The 21,279-nt window shown below is 43.0% G+C and overlaps 1 protein-coding gene across 1 annotated transcript in view; it reads right to left on the minus strand.

Moving 5' to 3' along the window:
* The window catches only part of PLPP4 (phospholipid phosphatase 4), a 188,411-nt gene that overhangs the window by 57,639 nt on the left and 109,493 nt on the right, over positions 1-21,279 (minus strand). The window contains exon 5 of the mRNA XM_040361964.1: positions 2,991-3,115. Coding sequence (XP_040217898.1) covers positions 2,991-3,115 — 125 coding nt within the window. The remainder of the gene's footprint in view (positions 1-2,990; positions 3,116-21,279) is intronic.

The raw sequence follows: 21,279 nt of genomic DNA on the forward strand, positions 1-21,279 counted from the left end.
TGAAGCTGTAAGGCGTTGCCGGGCATATTGTAACCAGGCTTTTTTGTGGCATTGGTGCAATACAGTCTTCTTTCTGGCAACTCGACCATGCAGCAAATTTTTGTTCAAGAATCATTGTATTGTGCTCCCTGAAACAACCACACTGTCTTTTTACAGAGCAGCCTGTATTTGTCCGAGGCTACCTGAGGGTTTTTCTTTGTATCTCAAACAATTCTTCGGGCAGTTGTGGCTGCAATCTTTCTTGATCTACCTGACTTTGGCTTGGTATCAAGAGTTTCTACCAATTTTCCACTTCTTAACCACTTGCTCTCCAGAACATTTTACCTCCTTTTGGTTTTTTGAGGGAAAGAGTCACGTTAGTTTTCCCTGTTGTTCCTTGGTAGTTTGCTTTTTTGTGCTCTCCTTTTTTCTTTTCCTTCTATTTTCTTTCCCTGACTTGATTTATCTATTTACAGGTATGTCTTCTGCGCTTAGACGCTTCCCTGACGGTCAGTATTTGGCGCATTACAAATCCATTAAATCAATCAATCAATCCTTCATGGCCAGGCCATCTTTTGCTATTCGGCACTGTGCTACTTTAACTGACAATTGTGCGGTCATGCAACACTGTGCACAAATAAAATGTATATATTTTTTCACATGAATAGAGCTTTCTTTTGGTGGTATTTGATGACCACTGGGTTTTTTATTTTTTTGTGCTATAAACAAAAAAAGACCAAATATTTAGAAAAAAATCAAATTTCTTCATGGATTTCGCAAAAGTGTATTCTACTACATGTCTTTGGTAAAATAAAAAAAATCCCCAAAAAGTGTATATTATTTGGTTTGTGTGAAACTTATAGTCTACAAACTATGGTATATAATTTGGACTTTGTATTTATTTATTTTTTATACTAGTAATGGCAGTGATCAGCAACTTATAGTGGCTCTGTGATAGTGTGGCAGGCAATCTGACACTGGCCGATGCTGGCTGGGGGGTACACTAACTGACACTGACATCAATAGTGACACTAATACGGTGATCAGTGCTAATACATGGTCACTGTGCTAATGACACTGGCAGGGGAGGGGTTAACATTTAGGGGTGATCAAGGGGTTAACTGTGTGCCTAACAATGTGTAATGTAATGTAACGTGCTGCTTTTACTAAGCAATCTTTTGTTTCCTACAAAGTAAAAAAACTGTAATGTACGCTTCCCGAATGACAGCACAGCTGGGGGGGGGGGGGGGGCAGGCGTGTTCGCCTTACCCAGAAGCACTGATCACTTAACATATACATGATCCAGTGCACAGCATTGACACTGCCACAGTAGATGTTCATTGGGGTGGTCGATAAGCAGTTAAAAAGTGATTAAACAGTACTGACTGGCATATTCTAGGCTTTGGATAGCGTCTTATGTCCCTTTCTATCTGTTACACAGGTCTTTTGACAGTTCTTTTCTGCTCCTCGTTAGGGATGAGCTTTGTATTCGAGTCGAACTCACGTTCGACTCGAACATCGTATGTTCGATCGTTTGTCGAATTACGAACGTTTTGGGCCGTTCGCGCCAAATTCGAGTGGCGTGTCTCGACCCATAATTCACTGCGGCATTGCAGTGCATTGCTGGCTGATGATTGGCCAAGCATGCACTATGACCCGCATGCTTGGCCAATCACAGGACGCAAAAAACGATGAGCCATAATTGGCCAAAGCCAGGGTGGCTTTGGCCAATTATGGCTCAGGGGGTTTAGTACACGCCCCACACTATATAATGCTGCCTGGAAGTCGGCGTTGTGTAGTGTGTTGGTGGTTTACAGAGAGAGACAGAGAGAGAGAGAGAGAGTGTATTTTTTTTGGAGTTAGATAGAGCAGGCAGGCAGGCTAGTCAGTTAGAGTTACAGTGTGTAGAGGATATATATATGCATCCCAGGTGTTGTATATATATTTATACACTGTATTGAGTTTGGATAGATCCACTCATCCTAATTTACTGACAGGCAGGCAGGTGATTGTGCTAGCTGCAGTATTCTAACGTGGTGTACTGCCTGTGTCCTCTGTACAGTGTGCACCTAAAGCTATGTCAATAGATTTGCTGGTGTTTCTCATATTAATTCCTAAAGCCAGTAGAGCTGCACGATTTTGGGAAAAATTTGAATCACAAAGAATCTTAGAATGAAGATCACGATTCTCTCACGCTTCTCAAAAAAATGCATGGTTCTTTTGTTAGCATGCATTTTTGTTATTTTTTTTTATTTATTTTTTTATACACACATTATATAATATATATGTGTGTATATACTGTATATATATATATATATATATATATATATATATATATATATATATATATATATATATATGTGTGTGTGTAAATAAAAAAAAAATTCACAAAAATAAAAATGCATGCTAACAAAAGCACAATGCATTTTGGTGCAGCGGTATTAAAAAAATAAAAAATAAAAAAAGGCCCATGCACTTTGGTGCTATTGAGGTTGAACCTTTAAAACACAGTCAGGAGGCCGAGGGGCATCAAAAACCACAGCAGTGATAGCAGCATGGCTGTTTTGTACAACGTCACTACAGTACTACCCTTCCTCACTGCGCACTCACTGCTCTATGTTTTCCAAAAAGCTTAAAAAATTTGGCTGGAGCTACACTTTAAAAAAGTACCAGTTCAAAATTACAAACAGATTCTACTTAACAACAAACCTACAGTCCCTGTCTTGTTTGCACCGCCTGTATACTGCTGTTCAAAGTATATAGGGCCAAAGGGGCTGTGGGGGGAAACCCATGCTATTTTTCTCAATGATTTTCATCCATATTGCAGGGACCAGACATTACATTAAAGCCGCACGCAGTTTTAAATGACAGTTTTTGGCACGATCAGTCATATTTTCAATAGCAATGCCAAAATGTAAATATTTTTGCCAGGGTATGCAAACTTTTGAGCATGACTGTACACAGTAAAGGACAGCATGTCATAGGCAGATGTAAAAGCCATATATACTCACAGGATGAGTGGATACTTGGAAAGCTCTTCCTGCCCTCTGACACAAGGCTGGCATCTCCAGTGCAATGCATCTCTTCATTTGACACCCCATCCGGAAAACAGCGGTAAAAGAAATCAGGACGTGGTCTAAAATTGAAAATAAGATAATATTTTTAAATTGTTGCTGTTCTCTGCAGGGAAAGGATTGTTGAGATGAAGGTTGATGGTTGTTATGACTAAAGCCTTGTACACACAATCTTAGAGGCCTGTGACAGGTGGGGAGGAGGTGATATGTCAGCCCCTCGCTGCCTGTTTTTACCCTGTAAATGCCGTTCCACCACACCTTGTGATGAAGATAAATGAAGCAAAGAAAGAAAGGAAAAGAGGAAATTAACCGTTTGCATGTATGTAATCGCCTCTTCTGGGCTGGATTGGACACAACAGGAGCCAATCAGCGGGTCCTGCAGACCCTATGTCCACCGTGAACCTGTTGATCATTTGGAGGAATGCTAAACAAGGCAGATCGCCATACTGCTAGTAAGGAAGACAGAGATCTTGTGTTTCTGCAAAGTAACCACCCCCCCACACAGTAAGAAAGCACTCCCTAGGGACACATTAAACCCTTTGATCGCCCATGATGTTAGCCCCTTACCTGCCATTAGTACAGTGACAGTGCATATTGCTTAGCACTTATCACTGTATTGGTGTCACTGGTCCACAATGTCGCAGTCACCACCATTACTAGTAAAATTATAAAGAAAAATTCCATAAAAATATCCCATAGTTTGTAAAAGCTATAACTTGCGTAAACCAATCAATATATGCTGATTGTGATAATTTTTTTTACCAAAAACATGTAGCAGAATACACATTGGTCTAAATTGATGAAGAAATTCAAGTTTTTACATTTTTTTATTGGATATGTTTTACAGCAGAAAGTATATATATATATATATATATATATATATATACAGTATATATATATATATATATATATATATATATATATATATATATATATATATATATATATATATATATATATATCAGATGTGTGTTCCTCTGTACTGGAAACACACATCAGTCTCCTCACCTCTGACAGGATGTGGATCTGTGTGTTTACACACACAGATCCACAGTCCTGCTGTGATTGCTGGCAATCGCGGGTGCCCGGCGGACATTGTGGCCGCCGGGCATGCCCATCGGGTCCCACGCAATACCGCGGGTGCGCGCATGCCGCCGGCGGCACGCGTGCCCCCTAGAAGGCCGGGAAGCCCAGGACGTCATATGACATCCACCCAGGATGGGAGATCCCATCTGTGGACGTCATATGACTATGGGCAGTAGGGAAGTGGTTAAACAAAAAAACCTGACTTGTCTAATTACTGCTTTAATTATGGTGAACCTTAAAGAATATGTAAATCCAAAATGTCATATTCTGGATATGTACCTACTGTACCATGTACGTGTAAAAAAGTATCCTCTTCTCTTTGTACTGGTTCCTTTGTGTCCCTGGTCTTCCCCCCAGTACCCTATCCGCACAGCTATTCACTGGGAAGTTCAATGTGCTGCTGCTTCTCCTTCCCCAGCTCTCTAAGCACCTTATGCAGCTGAGAACAGAGTGAATGTGATCACTTATAAAAAAAGGGGGGAAACTTATTTATAATGCTTTTTTATATCTATGGCACAAATGTTCTTCTTTTTGTTTCTAACTACATCTAACTAAATGCATTGTTTTACAAGGTGAGGGTTTACACATATTTTAACTCCCCAGCCCCCCAATTACCATTGTATAGCAGAGGAAAACTTTCAGAAATTAAAACTGGTAAAATGTGTAGCAAGGTCTCAGACCTCCAGAGGCCTAATGGTGACCACCAGGGAGAGCTGACATCTTTCTCTGTAGAGTGGTTTACAAGGCATGGTGGGTGTAATACAAGCTGGAGCGATGGGCACCAGACACTTTTTGAATGCAAAGAGATTTATTGTCTCTTGAACAAGAACTGTGGGAGAGAGGATTAGGGCCAGGACACCCTTAAGTAGACGCAATGACAATTGGCAGACTCTAAGACTTCTATAGTTAGACATCTATACAATGGAAGGCCTCCAGTCAGACACCACTTCTGTACAGGTAGGACTGCTGCCTCCTATGGCAACAAGTCTTGTAACTGTCACTAACGGCAGTTGTATTTAACTATTGGTAACACCAATAGTTCTCCTCACACTCTACAGTCTCTCATTGTAGGTCTTCACTCACCAAGCTCCCAGTCTCTCACTAGACTCTCAGACCCAATCACCACTGGATACCCGGAGCTCTTCCACAACTCAGTATTTTCCTCAAGCGTCACCCCTGATTTCTTGCTGGGTCCCTGGCATGGCACTCACAGATAATCCTCAAGCATCACCCATGCTGACCTGCTAGGTCCCTGGCTTGACACTCACTAATGCTCCTCAAGTGTCACCTCTGCTGTCCTGCTGGGTCCCTGGCTTGGCACTTGCTAAAGTTTTCCCACTTCTTCACCATCCCCAGCTGGTGAAAAGACTGCCCTGGTACTGGCTCCAGCTTACTCACAGTAGTCTCCGGTAACAAGGTGGATGGTCTCTTAGAGGCATCAGCTTCACCTCTACCTCGGACCACAACTGGTTTCCGACTGGCTGAATCGTTACTCTCAGTTGGACTCCAATACTGTAGTCCCAACCCTGCGCTGCTTCTACTTCTGTATAAGCCCTCAGACAACCTAGCAGCCAGATGTCCCTGGGAAAGGCCTAAGGCTTCCGGCCTGGGCCAGCATAACACACGTCCACCCAGATAGCTGTCTAAGTGGCACAGAACCCCGATCACCTGACTTCACCCAAATAAATAGGCTCTCCCAGCAGGCCAAGTGGCTAAAGAAACCCCCGCCAATTAGCTGAGACACCCCGTCCATTCATAACCTGACCTTGCTAAACCCTTGTCCATTTAATGTCACCAGCATAACGCCACCTAGCGACAGAAGAGTGAAGGTGCAGCAAGTTCAGAATTAGAGAGGAATCAGTGGATCTACTAATAATTAACCAGTGCAACTACAGCCTGGCAAACTAAATTTACTAGCAACTCTGCCTAAACACCAGGGTGCTACAAATGTAAGCAGCATGTAAAAAAAATATAATAATAATTATGCTATGTGAATGAGAGCATGTACCAAATATAAAGTAGGCGTTATCCCAATTTGGCTGGAAAGATGGAAATACACTTTAAGGCAGCTCTCAATGCTAGATATTTCAGGTCATTTGGTGCTATGAAGTACAGTATGTGCCAGTCTGATCACCACCTCTGCCCTTCTTGCCTTCTTTTTACTTTATACCAGTCACATCTGTTATGTTTCCTGATACAATCTATTTATGATCACATCTTTATTCTATTTAATTCCCTTCTTATAAAAAATTTGCCCTTTTCAAATAATGGAAGAATAAACCGAAATACGTAAAAAACGGTAGTACCATGCCATAATTCTTTGTCTTACAAATTGACAGGAATCAAGTAGACTAGGAAATGTTTTTTTATGAGTTTCTAGGAAAATCAATGAAGAATAATGAACACATTATAAGGAGATGTTGGCAGATTTTCATACATACATTTATTACACACCGATAAGCACACTACTCCTACTTCCAGAAAATTATTTTTTAATGATATGAGAAATGGAAGGTTAGTGCCGGATTCACTTCAGTAGAAGACGTACAATTTCTGTGCTGGAATGTAAAGGAAATGGAGCAGGTTACAGGGGCATGCAACTAAAAACGCTGCTGCAAAGTCAAGCCATAATATGTTGGTTGTCAATTGGTAGTATGTTCCAGCTATAAAATAGGTGCAATAATTAGCCCTACTGAGTTTTTAATGGGCAGGCCATGAGCCAACTCACAGGGTTTCAGGTGGCCACTGGCCAAAATTAAATTGCTTCTTCGATTTCTCACAATCCAATACTTTTTTTTCAAGCAAGTTTCAGCAATAGGACTATGAGATATTATTTTCTTTTATGTTTATGTGGAAATACATTTTATATGTGAAATGCAATTTTTTCATGCAAGACATAATTGGATGAACTGGCAGAAAGCAACAGTAAGCCATTGCAGTGCAGGTTGCTTTCAAAACAGTTTTAAGCATAGTCCAGTACTGGCTTCAGTTCTAACTGCAAAGGCATAGGACACTGTGGGTTTGATTTACTAAAAGCAAGTAGACTGTGCAATCAGGGCCACCATCAGGGGGGTACAGGCATTACACCTGTAAGGGGCCCGATGGTCCCCAGGGGCCTGACTCCTGACTGGCCCCCCTCCCTTTTTTTTTTTTTTTCATTATACCTGTAAGGGGCCCGATGGTCCCCATGGCCCCTTACAGGCCCGGCTGGCCCCCCCTCCTGTTTTTTTTATTTTATATTATTTTTAAAAAATATATTGTGATACATTTGCCTATATGTCTCAGTTTACTGCTCCCTGCTAGCCATATGGGTAGAGGTAGAAAGGAATTTCATGTGATTCATTCCTCTGACAGGTTATTGACGTGCTAATGTCCCCTCACTATTTCTAAAGGTTAATTGATCTATTGTGTTGTGTGAAGGAGAGCTGTGTTTAAGTGGCTTGTGTTAATTATTCTGATTGCTTCATTGTGGTAATTATCTCTCTATATGCGGGGTCGAGCGGTCTGGTTGATGTATTCAGTACAGCTAGTGCTCAGCGTCATTGATGTCATTGTCTAAAGAAAATGTGTTTTCAGCATCGGCCCCGTCGTGTCTACCTAGTCATCTGTATGGAAGCCCCAGTGTGAGGGGGGCGGAGATTTGTCATTGTAACAGTTTTGGAAATGACATATAAGCTGTGTGTGTTAAAACATTAAAGTCTGTGTTGTTCAAGCAGTAAGCTTGTCTCATGTGTGGCTTTCTGGGCGATTCCAGGGATATCCCTCCTTGTGGAATATTGGGGTGATTTTCGTTATGGGAAGAAGGGAACGTTGACGGGGATATCATACCGATACCGTCACAATTGGTTGGTAGCAGTGGGATTTTTCCCTTCTATTCCCCTTCACACCCGGATTCCAAGCAGACACTGGAAGAACTACTGGAAGTTCGTGGAAGGATTGCTAGCAACAAAACCAAGCGGGTCATCATAGCAGAATCAATGGAGCTAGACCAGGAGGACGGGATTGCAGCAACGCCAGCAGTACAAGAGATGGAGACACCAGTGATTCAGGAGGAGGAATCGCCAGCCAACAAGCTAATGAGAGAGAAGCTAGCGTGGTTCGGCCCGAACCCAGCGGCGGATGTGGTGCTGAAAGTGATGGACCTGTTAGTAAACGCAGAGCTACAGTTAAAACTGGCAGCAGTCCAACAAGCAGCCGCACATTCTCCAAACAGTGAGTACAGCACAGCAGACGCAAGGAAGATTCCGTTTAGCGCTTTTAAAGCTTTTGATGAAAAGGACTGTGAGATTGATAACTTCCTGGCGGATTTTGAGCGACAATGTAACCTGCACCGAATAGCTAGAGGAGAGTGGGTTGCAATATTGTCAGGCAAACTGTCAGGCAAAGCTTCTGATGCTTTCCGTACCGTGCCAGATCAGGATATCCATAGCTACGCCCGGGTTAAAGAAGCGCTCCTGGCTCGTTATTCAGTAACCCCAGAGTCCCACCGACAGAAGTTCAGGGACTCACGCAAAACCACGAAAGACTCTTATGTGGAATGGGCATGCCAATTGTCCCGGTCGGCCTCTAACTGGGCTAACAGCAGCCAGGCCACCACCGCAGAGGACATTTTGCAACTAATGCTCCTGGAGCAATTTTACAATCACATCCAGACGGACGTCAAAGACTGGGTGAGAGATCGCAGACCCATGACTCTACCAGAGGCCGCTAAGTTGGCGGATGAATATGCAGATACTCGCAAGACGAACCAGGTCACACCACAGGAACAACCTCCACCACAAACGGTGCCCTCACACCCACCAACCGCTAGATACCAACCTCCTAACAGACCGGTGACATCTAGCCCTCGCTATCCACGCCAGGAGGGCAACGAACAACGCTGCTTCCGGTGCAAACAGCTGGGTCACTTCAAGCAGAATTGCCCCATGAATGACAACACCAGGTCAAATTGGTCTCAACCTGGGTACCGCCCACCAGCAGCAGCCCATTGTGTAGACTCGGCTTGGGATCCCCAGGAGCTGGGTCAGGAAGAACCATTGGGCACCCCTTACGAAGCCCTCATGGTACAATCTGTTATTACGGACAACAGGGAACACCATTGTCAGCTGGTCATGGGTGACAGCCCTGAGCCGGAGGGGCCCTGGAGGGAGCTGGGCAGAAAGAGGCACCGCCGGCCACCCTTCAAGAAGAAGAGGTCCTGGAAGCCGTATAACAAGCTGACCTGGGAGGAGAAGAAGCGACTGGAGGAGAGGGAGTCGCAGCGGGCGTCCTAGATGCGTGCCGAGATGTTCGCCAAGGGCCCACCGGTGGCCCCTTACACCACCACCCAGTTCCTGATGATGAAGGACCACGTGGAGAGCCTGCAGGACATGAGCAAGCAGGATCTGATCCGTGAGTACATAGAGCTGGAGGAGTGCATAAGCCGCATGGAGGAGGAGAACAACCACCTGAGGTCACAGCAGGCTGACCCCCCCAGGCTCCATGAACTGGAGATGGAGCTGGAGAAGCTCCAAGAGGAGAACCGGCGGCTGCGGAGGGAGCAGGGGGTTTTGACCTTATGGGGCTCTGATTCCCCCCCCCCCCGGACTCTGAGCACCAGTGCTACAGCATTTCAACAAATATAACTTTTTCTTTTTATGAATCTCCTGGGATTGTCACTTCAGAGCCATAACCTGCCCCCTCCCATAGCGGGACACCTAGACGGCGGCGCACAGACCCATTCGCTGTCTTCACACTGACTTCTGGTGACTTTGCAGATCGCACAAAGACTTGGGGACTGACCGGCGTGTGATCTGACGACCCGGTGACATACCTGAGTCTGAAGCAGTTGCCAAGGGAGGTCAGTCATGCCAAACGGAGTTAACCTCGGACTAAAAGCTCTGAACCCGTCAACCCTACTGGACCAGGGAAGGTCCAACCGGGTTTGCCGGAGCAGGGAGCAAAAGGGGGGCCATTGTGATACATTTGCCTATATGTCTCAGTTTACTGCTCCCTGCTAGCCATATGGGTAGAGGTAGAAAGGAATTTCATGTGATTCATTCCTCTGACAGGTTATTGACCTGCTAATGTCCCCTCACTATTTCTAAAGGTTAATTGATCTATTGTGTTGTGTGAAGGAGAGCTGTGTTTAAGTGGCTTGTGTTAATTATTCTGATTGCTTCATTGTGGTAATTATCTCTCTATATGCGGGGTCGAGCGGTCTGGTTGATGTATTCAGTACAGCTAGTGCTCAGCGTCATTGATGTCATTGTCTAAAGAAAATGTGTTTTCAGCATCGGCCCCGTCGTGTCTACCTAGTCATCTGTATGGAAGCCCCAGTGTGAGGGGGGCGGAGATTTGTCATTGTAACAGTTTTGGAAATGACATATAAGCTGTGTGTGTTATAACATTAAAGTCTGTGTTGTTCAAGCAGTAAGCTTGTCTCATGTGTGGCTTTCTGGGCGATTCCAGGGATATCCCTCCTCGTGGAATATTGGGGTGATTTTCGTTATGGGAAGAAGGGAACGTTGACGGGGATATCATACCGATACCGTCACATATATATATATATTTTTTTTGCATTACACCTGTAAGGGGCCCGATGATCCCCAGGGCCCCTTACAGGCTGGCTTTTTATTTATTTTAAATGTATTTATTTTTTGCATTACACCTGTTCGGTCCAAACCGATGAAAATGGACCGAAGTTCAGTTTCATCGGTCCAAACCGACCGTGTGTACGGCCCATCGGTCTTTTGTCCTTCGGACAAAAATTATAGAGCTTTCTTTAAAATCGAACCGATGGACCGCTGACCGATAGGTCCAAACCGTACACAAAAGCATTGGTTCAAAACCTGCGCATACTCAGAATCAAGTTGACGCATGCTTGGAAGCATTGAACCTCGTTTTTTTCAGCACGTCGTGTGTTTTACGTCACCGCGTTCTGACCCGATCAGATTTTGAACTGATGGTGTGTACGCACATCAGACCATCAGGCCGCTTCAGCGATGAACCGATGAAATTCTCATCGGATGGATCGACCGTGTGTACGCGGCCTAAGGGGCCCAATACACCTGTAAAGAGCCCCCCCCCCCGCTTATTATTATTATTATCTTGCGTCAGGAGAGAAGAGATTACACTTGTGTTTTTTTCATCAGCACCCCCCCCCAACCCCCCCCCCCCCCCAACGGTTCTCTGCTTCAGGGGGGACCTCATTTACTAAGCACTGAAACAACTGCATTTGGCAAAAGTGCACGCTCTATTGGCCTTTAGTAAATCAACCCCTGTATGGACAGATAGGAGGCTTGTGTGACACATCAGCTGGCTGTGTGTCTTGAGTACATTGCGATAGATGTTTCCATGGATGCCCATTTACAGGAGGTCTTGCAACATGGCTGAATTCGCTTTTCTGGTTCTTAATGTCTCTCTATGGCTTTTTTCTCGTTCCTTTAATTTTTTTCTCCTCATTTGGGCTTATACCCTTGTCTCTTTCTTCTGTGTGCTCTTCCCTTCCCCTTTCTCCTTCCATTCCTCTCCCCTCTTCTGTTGTTCTCTCTTTCTGTATTTGCACATTTAGCTTGCAAATTTCTCCTTTGCAGTTTCTTTGCTGTTATTATGTACTTGATCATGCCTAGTAGACCTTTCTCCCTTATTGGGTTATACTGGCCACTGGGGATCTCTCCTGACCCCGGTATTCCTCAATTTATATCTCACAGGATTGCATTACTAAGTTAGGGAACTTTGGAGATATCTACCGCGGCACCCTCTCAGTAATAATTATATCCGCCCGACTTGGAACTCGTTATATTATGTATGCTCCGATTTGTTTATGTTACCAGCATACTTATTTCATCGTGCCTTACATTACCCCTGCCTTGGTTTGTATAATGCAAATTTTGGTTTAATAAAGGAATTACAAAAAGAGAAAAGAGAAAAAAAGAAAATGTCCAGCAAAACAAATAGTTGACCACACAGGTGTTTCCACCATCAACACAAAGTAAAGTCAGATTCAGCCTGTTCTCTTTAGCAGCACTGCTGCTCAGGCTCTGTGCCTCTGCCCTCCTGACCTTGTAACCCAGCATCCCTGTGTTCCTGTACGAATGATGTATCTCTGTCAGTTCTTTTCCCCATAGCTTCGCTTCTGCTCAGGCCCTTATGCCGTGTACACGCGATCATTTTTCAGCATGAAAAAACTATGTTTTTTTTAAAACATAAATTAAAATGATCGTGTGTGGGCTGCACATCGTTTTTCAGGTTCTGAAAAACACCCATTTTTTTTTTTCGAACATGCTGCATTTTTTAACGTCGTTTTAAACAATGTAGTTTTTCGGGTTGTAAATGATCGTGTGTGGGCTAAAACGATGTTAAAAACCTGTGCATGCTCAGAAGCAAGTTATGAGACGGGAGCGCTCGTTCTGGTAAAACTACCGTTCATAATGGAGTAAGCACATTCATCACGCTGTAACAGACAAATAAGCGTGAATCGTCTTTTACTAACACAGAATCAGCTAAAGCAGCCCAAAGGCGAATGGAACTTCCCCTTTATAGTGCCGTCGTACGTGTTGTACGTCACCGCGCTTTGCTAGATAATTTTTTAAAAACGATGGTGTGTGGGCAACATTTTTTTAATGATGAAGTTGGAAAAACTTTGTTTTTTCAACATGCTGAAAAACTACGTTTTTTTTCATGCTGAAAAATGATCGTGTGTACGCGGCATTAGGCTTGGGCCCTCTATCTGTTCTAATACAGACATGCACATATTTGTGACTGTTCCCTTGCACCCGCATGGACTCCTCGGGAGGGTGGAGGCCAGAACTCTAGTCCTGAGTCTACAAAAAGCACCACACACCTGCACAATCAGTGTGCTGGCTATTCTCAAACGGAGATTTCATTCCATCTAGATCACTACAAAATCTCCAGGCTTCTGGTCCCTAACCAAATTTTACCAACAACAAGAGAACTGAATAGCAGTTTCCTCCAAATTAAACATGAATCCTGGAGTCCCTCAAGCTGCCTTGTTGAGAATACTGCGTGACATACACCATGACAGGGAACTGCACTGTCACATAATATTTAATATATATATATTCTTTTTTTTGTGTTGTATTTTGTAAACATTATTCTTTAGTCATGAATTTTTTTTTTTACGTTTCAATGTCAGCTAGTGCGGTTGATTCCTGCAAGAAATAACAGCATATTTATGTACTGAAAACATTCTGAAAATTGCTATAGAAACAAAGTGTCATAATAATGATAAAAGATTTGTACTTTTGAATAACAGTTTAAATTCCCAGGCTTCCGTATAAAAGCAAACTGAATCCTCTGACAGAGTAATCTTAGAGATGGATATACAAACCTGCCTGAACTGTAAAGAGTTTATGAACAGATTGGCACCACTCTTCTTTCTCTGAAAGCTTTTTCTGTACCCCCCCGCCCCCCAATACCTCCTGATATGTCCAAATTTTGGGTGTGCGTAGGCTGCTCTTGTTTAGCATGGATATGATTTTGTTCATTACCAGCATGGTTGGGCTAAACTAAAGAAGCTGGAGAACCTTGTCTAGCGTTGGCAGAGCTCTGACTGATTGTCCCACTAGAAACTGCCTCCTCCCAGGACCTACTCCCCAGATCCAACCCCACCAATCAATGCAAATCTGTTTTCTGCATGACCAGATGGTCTCTCTTCTGTCTCTAGCAGGGCTTTTTTACAGGGGGAACTTGGTGGAACTCAGTTCCACCACCTCTGGCTCAGACCCTTTGGTGCCTGCTCACCACAATCACTTGTAAACACAGAAGTCTGGTTTCTGTGTTTACAAGTGACAGCTTTGTAACCCCCTGAACTCTACACTCTGTATGTAATGCAATTTTGGTGTTTAATGCCCCTTTAAGACCCTCCTACTGTTTGTGTAATCTGAACGGGTCGTGGTTGAGTTCCTGCACCTATTTTCTGAGAAAAAAAGCTCTGGTCTCTAGACCCCAAGCTATGTCTGCTAGGTCCCTTTCCAGAGCCTGACATGGGCACATTTCTAAATATATTTTTGGAAGAAACATTATTTACAGTGATTGCACGTTATGCCCTGTACACACGATCGGTTCGTCTGATGAAAACGGACCGATGTGTGGGCCCCATCAGTTTTTTTCCCATCGGTGAAAAAAAAATAGAACCTGTTTTAAATTTTTCTTATGGTTAAAAACACGATAGAAAAAAACGATCGTCTGTGGGGAAATCCATCGGTCAAAAATCCACGCATGCTCAGAATCAAGTCAACGCATGCTCGGAAGCATTGAACTTCATTTTTCTCAGCACGTCATTGTGCTTTACGTCACCACGTTGGACACGATCAGATTTTTGTGTAGGCAAGACTGATGAAAGTCAGCTTCATCGGATATCCATCGGTTCGTTTTCATCAGACGAACCGATCGTTTGTACAGGGCATTACTGAATATAGGCAACCCCTCATTTGTTTGGGACTTGGGTACGGGAGGTGATTTCATCCCTCCTATATAAAAAAAATGATCTTTGTAGACAGCGGTTCTCAACCAAATACAGTAAGGTGTGGGACTGGTGGTTGGCACAACCAGCCACATGCCTTTGAGGTAGAATGTGAATCACGTGATTATTTTGACCTGGTTACTCTTCGGTAACGACATATCATTCTATATATGCATATTTTCATGCGGGACCAAGCAAGTTCTAATGTTACAGTGTTAACTGGCAACATTGTATGTCACCGGCGCAAAAAAATTAATTTGTGTCAAAACCATATTAGATATGTACGTTTGCTGCAGTTAAATGTTTCCCACCAATATTGTGTGATGGTTGGTTACAGGAAAAAAGGTGATAACTGTGCTAACTGTGTATTACTGTGTATTATAACACTTCTATTTCAGTAATGAATATTAATAGAGTGCCACAATGTGCTTGTAAAACATATACAATTATGTTGAAAATTCCACACAGACCTGTGCTATTAATAATAAAATATAAAACAAAGCAATTGTGTGATGCCAAAATCTAAATAAAAAATAAGAAAAATCTAAAAAAATATGAATGCAAGAGGAGTCCCAGTGTTATTTCTTCAATGCTGATCAACTATTTCCCATGTGCTCAATTCCTCATCCATGACTGAACAAAGCTATTTATCCACCAGCTTGTGAAGAGTGACACTACCACCTTCTGAAATGGTCACTCACCAGAAACAAGCTACATATGCGCCTTTGGTTCACATAGGGATAACCACTCCACTCATAGGGATTGTTAGATGGCAATATGAATTAATATAAGTTCTGGATTTTATACATATTCTGTTTTCTTTACCAACAGTCAGATAAGCTGAGGCTTGCATTGTCCTGGAGGACAGGATGCCCCTCCCTCAGGAATGTAATCTGTTAAACCCAGCTCCAAGAGGTCTGCAAGAGCCTTTTGATTAGCTCCTCCACAGACAAAGGGAAGTGCAATTATAACATAATTGCAATGATCAAAAGGCCAGCAAACTGTTGGAGATGATATGGACAATACTGCCCCCAGTGACCAAGTATGGCAGGGCAGTCAGTAACAAGGAGGATGGTCCCAGGAATGCAACGATTGGGCCAAAGGCAAATGGGCTGGCAATGGGAGGGAGTTTGAATGAGGTATGAACGAGGTTCTTTAAAACAGGACGCTTTTTGAGAGCCCTCTTTCCATCCGGAGCTCAGCCAGCAAGAGGACTTTAACTCGAGGAAGAGGGGATAAGTATTGTTCATTACTAGTATTATTATTATAGGCTTTATAGACATCTGTTGTTAGAATATGATATTCCTACTTTAAAGGAAATAAATGTAACATGATTTACTGAGCAACTGTGTCTGTCTTCATGGTTAACATTGTATCATTAGGCCTAGCATATTTAGATAATATTAGTTAATGAAGGGACATACAAATACACATTTATGCGATAGCTATATATTATAGGGTACAATACAGGGTATATATATTATTGCATCGCGTATAACAGGGATCAATCTTAAACTCTTTTCAATCGGTATGCCAATAATTACTTCTTAGGCCTCGTACAGACGACCGAACATGTCTGCTGAAACTGGTCCGCGGACCAGTTTCAGCAGACATGTTCGGGCGTGTGTACGGCCGACCGGACATGTTTACAGCGGACATTTGTCCAGCCGACCGTTTTGCAGCGGACAAATGTTTCTTAGCATGCTAAGAAACATGTCCGCTGGAATCCTGTCCATCGCACATGTTCGGTCGTCTGTACAGACTCACCGTACATGTCCGACCGGCCCCATCCCTCGCATGCGTCGAAATCAATTTGACGCATGCGTGGAAGCATTGACCTTCCAGCATCGCGTCACATCACCGCGCTGTCTGTCCGCGCGGATTTCTGTCTGATGGTGTGTACAACCATCAGACAGAAATCTCCGAGGGGACATGTCCGCTGAAAACGGTCTGGCAGACCGTTTTCAGCCGCCTGTCCCCTCGTCTGTACGAGGCCTTAAACATCCATGCTCGCTTATCTCAGGATCTCATAAAAATATAAATAGCCATCATTTTGCAATATATTTGCTGTTTATTGAAAAAAAAGGGTATACAACATTGCACTCCAATTCCAGTGCCAGGAGGCCGGCACAAAGCCTTTCCAGCAGTGTATATGGGGCTGATATGTCAGAATGCGCTCCCCCTAGATAGATTTCCTTTGATAATAAATACAAACACCAAAAGAAAGGCCAATTTGTTCTGGAAAAACACAAGATATAATTCACCTGAATACAGTTTTACTAACGTGTGTCAAAGTTGCAAAACTGTGTTCAGGCATTAACATTTATTTTACCATCAGTTGCTCAGGGGTTAAGAAAAACTCTGTGTAAGGTATGTTACCAGAGTTGTAGTTTACACAGGGCTATACAGGGAGTGCAGAATTATTAGGCAAATGAGTATTTTGACCACATCATCCTCTTTATGCATGTTGTCTTACTCCAAGCTGTATAGGCTCGAAAGCCTACTACCAATTAAGCATATTAGGTGATGTGCATCTCTGTAATGAGAAGGTGTGTGGTCTAATGACATCAACACTCTATATCAGGTGTGCATAATTATTAGTCAACTTCCTTTCCTTTGGCAAAATGGGTCAAAAGAAGGACTTGACATGCTCAGAAAAGTCAAAAATATTGAGATATCTTGCAGAGGGATGCAGCACTCTTAAAATTGCAAAGCTTCTGAAGCGTGATCATCGAACAATCAAGCGTTTCATTCAAAATAGTCAACAGGGTCGCAAGAAGCGTGTGGAAAAACCAAGGCGCAAAATAACTGCCCATGAACTAACAAAAGTCAAGCGTGCAGCTGCCAAGATGCCACTTGCCACCAGTTTGGCCATATTTCAGAGCTGCAACATCACTGGAGTGCCCAAAAGCACAAGGTGTGCAATACTCAGAGACATGGCCAAGGTAAGAAAGGCTGAAAGACGACCACCACTGAACAAGACACACAAGCTGAAACGTCAAGACTGGGCCAAGAAATATCTCAAGACTGATTTTTCTAAGGTTTTATGGACTGATGAAATGAGAGTGAGTCTTGATGGGCCAGATGGAAGAGCCCGTGGCTGGATTGGTAAAGGGCAGAGAGCTCCAGTCCGACTCAGACGCCAGCAAGGTGGAGGTGGAGTACTGGTTTGGGCTGGTATCATCAAAGATGAGCTTGTGGGGCCTTTTCGGGTTGAGGATGGAGTCAAACTCAACTCCCAGTCCTACTGCCAGTTTCTGGAAGACACCTTCTTCAAGCAGTGGTACAGGAAGAAGTCTGCATCCTTCAAGAAAAACATGATTTTCATGCAGGACAATGCTCCATCACACGCGTCCAAGTACTCCACAGCGTGGCTGGCAAGAAAGGGTATAAAAGAAGAAAAACTAATGACATGGCCTCCTTGTTCACCTGATCTGAACCCCATTGAGTACCTGTGGTCCATCATCAAATGTGAGATTTACAAGGAGGGAAAACAGTACACCTTTCTGAACAGTGTCTGGGAGGCTGTGGTTGCTGCTGCACGCAATGTTGATGGTGAACAGATCAAAACACTGACAGAATCCATGGATGGCAGGCTTTTGAGTGTCCTTGCAAAGAAAGGTGGCTATATTGGTCACTGATTTGTTTTTGTTTTGTTTTTGAATGTCAGAAATGTATATTTGTGAATGTTGAGATGTTATATTGGTTTCACTGGTAAAAATAAATAATTGAAATGGGTATATATTTTTTTTTTGTTAAGTTGCCTAATAATTATGCACAGTAATAGTCACCTGCACACACAGATATCCCCCTAAAATAGCTAAAACTAAAAAAAACCTAAAAACTACTTCCAAAAATATTCAGCTTTGATATTGATGAGTTTTTTGGGTTCATTGAGAACATGGTTGTTGTTCAATAATAAAATTAATCCTCAAAAATACAACTTGCCTAATAATTCTGCACTCCCTGTAGTAATGATTGGATAAGTGCTATCAAAAAAGGGAGTGAAATGCTCCTCCATACCTGGAAGTACCTGGTATTTCCTTCAGCTTCTGATGCTGGACCGCAGTAATACATTTATATACTGCCTGGGGTGCCCTGAGCAGGGAGCGCCCACATTTAATGCAGTCTGATAAAGTCACTCCAAAATGCAATAAATACACCTGTTCAAGCTGTTAAAACAGGTGGCTCCTTTCACTTATGTGTACTACTAAATCAGCTTTAATTTGAATGCTGTATTTTAGATGCAGACAAATGGCGGTCTTTATGACAGGGAAAATACCTTTGAGTAGGTTTTTATGCTATAAATCCAAGGAAAGAAAAAGTCAAATATAACTTTTTGAACACCTTCTATTTCATAGTTATTCTGCATTCTCTTCTCAGTGATTTATTACCTTTCCTTTCCCTATTCATGATGCTGTTTCCCTTTCAGATTTTCACGGTTGCCATGGATGTGATCTGTGCACGTACACCAAGCGTCTACCTGTACAGCACAAAATAGCTGCTGATATCACCCCCCATTTGATTATGCACAATACTAGAATAAAAGTAGGCCTGTAAGAAGGACACAAATGGAAGATGCCTTTGTGGAATTGTACTGGTTTTGTATAAGACTGATTTTTTATTGTCAAGAGTGCTTTTGCAGAATTGTACTGGTTTTGTATGTGATTTCTTTTTTTATTGTCAAGAGTAACTAAAAAAAAAAAAAAAAAAAAACATTTGAGGTCTTTTTAAGTCTTTTTTAATATGTCTTCTTATTCTTGCAGGGTACATTCATAATAGGTGTGATGGGAACTGCGTTGGGGGGCTATTTCGGTGCAATCCCACTGCACCCCCACCTCAAGACAAGGCTATATGGCTTGTCTCCGGGTGTCCGGTTCACACCACTGCAGAGCTGTGACCTCAGTACCTCTTCTTTGCTGACAAGATATCTTCACTCTTCAGGGTCGTTGGATGCCCAACACTGCTAAAGCTGGAAGACTGAGAAAAGACTGTGCGTGGAAGATGTCATGGCCCTGTACAGTGTACTGATCCACAGACCAGAGGTGATCTTAGTCTTAATGGGTCCTACATAAGCTGCATTCATCTAAATATATTGAGTGATATCTTTTCACCTGAGATCCCAGGTCTGCAAATAAGACAAAAAGAAACCAGCACACTGAACTTCACATAACATTTTTATATTATACATACCATATTATGTATCCAATATGGCACCTTAGATTCAAAACTGATTGGATTTGGTTTTGTTCTAGGTTATTTTGATGCAATACATTTTGATAAAAGTGTTATGAAATTGTATGTCCTTAAGAATTCTAATGTAGCTGGGTGCAGATGGCTGTGATCCCCTGCTCATTTGCTCACTCCCACCCTGCTGTGAGCAGTGACAGGAGTGGGCGCTGTGTGAGAAGCGGCTTTGCTGAGCGCTCCCCCTTCCTCTTGAGGAGAAGGATGATGTCTCCTGCAAAGGACACTGGGACTTGTAGTTCCCATAAGAGCGCTGCACAGTGGGAACAAATAAGGGCTTGGACTACAAGGGACATAAATCCCTGCACACAGAGGAGAAGAGACAGGGGAGTTTTCAAAGGCATTCTGGAGAGATCAAGGTGTTTTGCTGAGGGGAAGCCAAGCTGAGTGGACCGGTTGCTGGACTTGCCACAGCTGTGCCAGAGGGACGGTCACATTGGGCTTCATGCAGAGCCTAAAAGAGACGACCTGCTGTGTGTGCCTGTCTGCCTACTTCCAAAAGAGAGAGAGCTCTGACTTCAGAGAACCGCAGGCCGCCATGTAATCTGGATTGGATCCCTGTGTCCCAGTAGGGGTGAGCTGAACTTTCCTGCTTATTTCAACACTGACACAGTATCAGGAATTACTAATAGCTAGTAAATAGCAAAAGCCCAGCCCTAAAACACAGTTAATGCAGGAGGGACTCCTAATTGTTTATCAGCCCACTATCCATCCGCTGCACACTCCTAAAGGGACAGCTACACCACCTACAGAAGGGCCCCAACAAAAGATTGTCAACGCTGACAATTAGGCACCAGGTACTCTGCATTCACATCCAGGGGTACCTCTTTAGGAACGCATGCGCCCACTGGGGCTGTATGCGTAGTGTGCACACCAGGACCTATATTTTCTTGGATTAGTTGGTGCAAATACTTTAACCCTGTTTGCATCTGTTATAATTTAGTTTAACATTGCTACAGTTAAATGTATTGCCAACTTATAGGTCAGTGCTCATTTATCTAGCATCTATTTACATAGTATCTTTAAACCTGTTTGACTACCTGTGCATTGATTTATGCATTGTTTAACTACATTGCAATAATACATCAATTTGACCTATCTCCAGTTGCTTGGCCTATTTTCTGTGTACTGTTATAGAGTGATAGCATACTAACACCAAGTTATTCAGGGGTGAGCAGACTCCAACCTACAACCAGGTGTTTCAGTTGTGGCAGAACACAGAACCCATCATCACTAGCGGTTCCTACAGGGATAAGTGCTATACTATGAAGGAGATAAAACACAAATATGCTGAGCATGGCAAACAATATGATTCTAAGCTGTTCTGGAAAATGATAATTGGAATCGTATGCTTGGTTGCCATGGCCAAGCCTTTTCTTTTACTCCATTTATATATAAATCAGCAGCTTAGAGGTCAGTGGGTTAGAT

The sequence above is a fragment of the Rana temporaria genome, chromosome 8 (genome assembly GCF_905171775.1).
Source record: "Rana temporaria chromosome 8, aRanTem1.1, whole genome shotgun sequence".
In the NCBI taxonomy this organism is placed as follows: domain Eukaryota; kingdom Metazoa; phylum Chordata; class Amphibia; order Anura; family Ranidae; genus Rana; species Rana temporaria.